The sequence below is a fragment of the Excalfactoria chinensis genome, chromosome 6 (genome assembly GCF_039878825.1).
Source record: "Excalfactoria chinensis isolate bCotChi1 chromosome 6, bCotChi1.hap2, whole genome shotgun sequence".
In the NCBI taxonomy this organism is placed as follows: Eukaryota; Metazoa; Chordata; class Aves; order Galliformes; family Phasianidae; genus Excalfactoria; species Excalfactoria chinensis.
In genome coordinates, this window is record NC_092830.1 from 14,170,455 (window position 1) to 14,175,015 (window position 4,561).

At 36.7% G+C, this 4,561-nt stretch overlaps 1 protein-coding gene across 1 annotated transcript; it reads right to left on the bottom strand.

The window, feature by feature from the left end:
• On the bottom strand, nt 1-456 carry ATOH7 (atonal bHLH transcription factor 7). The gene has a single exon (XM_072340240.1). It carries the CDS (start codon nt 454-456, stop codon nt 1-3), a length of 456 nt encoding a protein of 151 aa, XP_072196341.1.
• Between the last annotated feature and the right edge of the window lie 4,105 nt (nt 457-4,561).

Below are 4,561 nucleotides of genomic sequence, written 5' to 3' on the forward strand. Positions count from 1 at the left end.
CTAATTAGCTATTTGAAAGTGTTCAGGGTGATAGCTGAATATTCGCTGTGCATAAGGATCACTGTCTGATGCCACTTTTTGTCCCGTATAATGGTGGTAGCTCTCTGGATGAAAGTGTTCACAGTGAAGGTTAATCCATTCTCTTTCAGTACTGTATCTCTCTGCTTCAGCAAGTATTCGTGTTAGAGCCATGATATAACTCAAAGCCATCTGAAGGGTCTCATATTTGGAGAGCTTCTTATCCTGACCCCACTGTGGAACCACCTTCCTCAAACGGTCAAAGGCTGTGTTCAGTCCTTGCATCCGTCTTCTCTCCCTGGCATTGGCAGCCAGTCTTCTCTTGGCAGCACTCTCCATTCTTTCCGTGCTGCACTTCACAACGCAGCCTGGTCCACTTCTGCACTGGATCTCTGCTTCTACTCCTGAATCCAAATGACCGGATTTACAGGTTTTCATATTTATTGCAGCTGCAGCTTCACACGCATACAGAAAAAAATTACACTTTAAAAATGAAGTGTCTAAACAGTCATAGAGAAAGCACTCCTATAAGTAGCCTGTGTATCTCTTTAATCTTTTTCCAGATATTGTTGATGAGGTATTTATCTCAACATAAAAACTAAAAAAATAAAAAACACTTCTGGCACTTCTGGAAGTGTCTAAAAGTTGCTTATTGTTTAATGAAAGAATAAAGAGTTCTCAGTGCCTTATGCTTCCATTCTTCTCATTTCTGTAAACACGATGACATAGATAGAAAACAACGAAATCTCCATTCTCAAAACGTAAGTTAGTGAAGAAAACAGTCCTTTTAAGCCAGAAAGGATATTAATGGATTAAGAAGACATCCATTCCAATGGCCATTTCACTTGGAAGGAGTTCTGATTCAGTTTAGGAGGACGTTTTGATACGATGAACTCTTGCGATCTGAAGACATAACTTCACAACAGAAATCTCTCCCTTCTTGACTGCTGCCGGTAAGCAATGATTGTGCCTTACAGACTCGAGGAGGCTTTATAGAAATTGCTAAAGCTAAACAGGTGGTAGCAGGTGGGCGGGCGGCTCTCTGCTTCCATCCCAGTACCTTCCCAGCCTGGGAACCACAGGGGGAAGGAAAAAAAAAAAAAGCAACAGTAAAACCCGAACATTACAGCCTTCATCTGTTGAGAAGTCTTCCAAAGCCATTCTGTCCAGCCCTAACAACTTGCCATCTGGAGCCGTGTCTGGCTGGCCCCACAAGACCCCGGGCAGTTAAGCAAAAGATCCTTTCAATTGATAATCTGTTGCAACTCAGGAGGAAAAAATATGTATATAACTCTCACTGTGCATTGTAGCATTTGCACTTTAAAATATCTGAAAGTTCTGGTAGATAGTATTTGGGGTAAGAAACAATTGTTCCAACAAAACAGAGGAGAAATAGATTGGTGGTGTGTGGCAGAGCATAGTACTGTGCTTCACTATACAATCCTGAAGCAAACAAACTCAAATTATCGGGAATCTTGTAGGACTCAAGTACAGAACATTGAGAAGAGATCAGTATCTCGAGAAAAACTGGGATTATATACCTGCATCATTGTTATGAAAACAATTCAGAACAGGTTTAAACAGTTAAAATGTAGCTATGGATTTATCTAATAATTTTTAAAGTACTTGGAGAGGTTGTGATACAGACACACCAGTACAAACAGTCCAAAAACTATCCTTTTTAATATGCTCTGCATAATGTTTATATGCATATTTATGAGAATGTAAATATAGAATGTGCCCTCTCCAGAATATCCCCAAATAGACAAGGAGAATAAAAGAAGGTGCAGAAAAGATGAATCTGCTTTCTGGCTGTAAGAGCTCGTTTGTGCTACTAACTCTAGTGACAGAGAAGTCACCATTCAGACACACAGAATATAATCTTGGTTTTACAGAACTTATTAAAACCATTATCTACATAAATTACAAGGAAAAAAATCATATGAACACATTAACAAAAGATTAGGGGGAAAAAAAAAAACCTGCCACACAATGATTTATTATCTGTATTGATTTCAGACTTAATTAAACTGTTACCAGCATTCATAAATTACTAAGTTCTTTCATTAGAGAATGAATACTGTATATTTATTTAGAACTATGACTCAATTGTTTTCATTATGACTCTAAAACTTGAAGTAGTTGTAAACAGCTGATTAATCTCTAGCAGAAGCAATGACAATGAAATGAGGTTGAATAATCCAAAAACAATAGGATGCAATTGAACACTAATGGACTCAAGCATGACAGATGTTGAACGTAGGCTGTTACGCCCAGTTGGTCTGCTCTTAATATTCTGAATCCTAATGGTCTTGAACAGAGATGATGGTTGGGGTAGGGAGTCTCCATTATTCCATTATCAAAATGTACGATGCATCTTCAATATTTAAAGAAGTACAATTTCTTCACATTTCATTATAACGTTGAACATTCCTATTTGTGTGCGCTGACCTGTTCTCCCAAATATATATATACATAAAAAAAAGCACTACTTCACATTAACGTGCTCCTTTCTGAATGACAATTCCTGAATACTTGGGAGTGTGAGAGAGCTGAACACAGCACATTTCCAAAAACCACATAGCCATATGTCTTTCACAGAAGGATCAGCAATTAGAACATGTGAGATACTTCTTTTGCTGAAGACATTTCATGGGCAGCAATAAGAAAAAAAAAACAACCCGTGCCTTTAATCTTCATGCAGTTTCTACAGCATATTGTAGTGCTGCAACTTAACATGCTCAAACAATTTTAGTTGAATCCTTTGTCATTTAAAATGAATCTCAAGGATGTGTAAGAAAACAATAAAATTAAGGCATTCTGTAAGTTAATAAGTATTGTGCATTCTCATGAGACATTCGCTACTCAGTTCAAATTATTAATCACTCTTACTATGAAAATAGTGCTGCTAACTTCATGCCTTAAGTATGAAAAGCATTTCTAACTTCCCGTCCTGCAAGCATGAATTACAGAGACTTCAAATATAAAAGTCACAATTCAGAAAAACCTTACAGTCTACTCCACTAATGAACAGTAAGACAGCAAATGACAGTACCATCAATTTTCCTCCTTTCTAATTGATTCCATTCTATGAGTAACACACTGATACCATCTCAAGAGAGGAGCTGAGTTTTATCTCTCTTAATGAACAACTAACTTCATTTTGTATGATTTACTACAAAAGCACAGAATCAGGGCACCAGTCCATCTGGTTGATGAACCATAGGGCTTACAGGTAATGTTAACAATTGTTCCTTGGAAAGCCAAAATGCTTGCTTTCCATGTCACTTATTTTTTCCTTAGTTTCTGCTTTTTGGTAGAGAAAAAAAATATATGTTACTTGATCACATTGTTTGTCTTCGATGATATTCATAACAAAAGCATCTATGCTCATCTAAAAAGGCTATTTTTTTTCCCCACAGAAAAATGAGTATCAGTGCCTTATCCACACAAATTAATTATTAGCATAGTCCATTAGCCATATGAAAACATGCCACCTCAAGCTAGAAAACAAACTGCTTTATTGCTCAGATAATAATAGAAAGGATATCAGTGACATTTTCCCAAGTCTCCTTCACCTGGGCATGATTTTCTCATTTTTCCAGCTTGCCCTGCAGTACAGCTTATGTAACTCTTCTCTCCCCTCCGTTTATTTTTACTTACTGCTCGGAGACACTACTCGTTGAAATTACTCCTCCAACAGTTCTTGGAATATTTATGATAGCAGCTTTCAAAAAACTGATCACAAATTCTGGCACGATATACTGCTTTTCTGCTAAAAACAGATCTAGATTCCAGCTCCTATTAGTTTCATCTTCATTTTATCTCAATGATTTCTCAAGAATTTCCCTTCTGCTCTTATTTTCTGTGTCAGAATATAATTTGCAGCCAGAAGAAACACTGGAATGTTCTGTGCCTATTTGCTCACATTTCAATCTTTGAATCTCTTAAGCATGTACACATTCAGTGCTACTCCATAGCCCCAGAAGCATTATTCCTGTCTCGCATTTTAATTCTAAAATGGTGTTTTTGTTCAAAACATTTCCTTCTCTACTCAGAGAAGGAAAAAAAACCAAACCAAAACAAAAAACAACACGATGGTTAAGCATGCGTTTTTCACTCATAAAACAAATTATTTTACCAACTTCAAGTCACCAGTGAAATTAGCAAAGCAACAGATACTTTCAGTCCGCTGCAAAATAAACTAGGTTCAGGATTTACAACTGAATACAGAAATACATTAAAAATTTTCTGCTAGTTACCCAACATAGTAACTCAGATAATCATCACAGGAACCTTTAAGATGAACATCATAACTTCCATGTGCATTACTATGGAGAACATAATCTAATTACTGGTGTAGAGTACTAATTTTAAAAGGAACCGAGAGTAACACTTTATGTTAAAAGTATTCCCAGAATACTTTCACTCCTCCAAATACACCAAAAGTAACAGATAAAAGCAATTTATCAAAACAAGAACCTTACCTTTTCCCTCTAGCCAGACAGCACTATTTCATCTCTAGTGGAACCCTTCTGAAAAC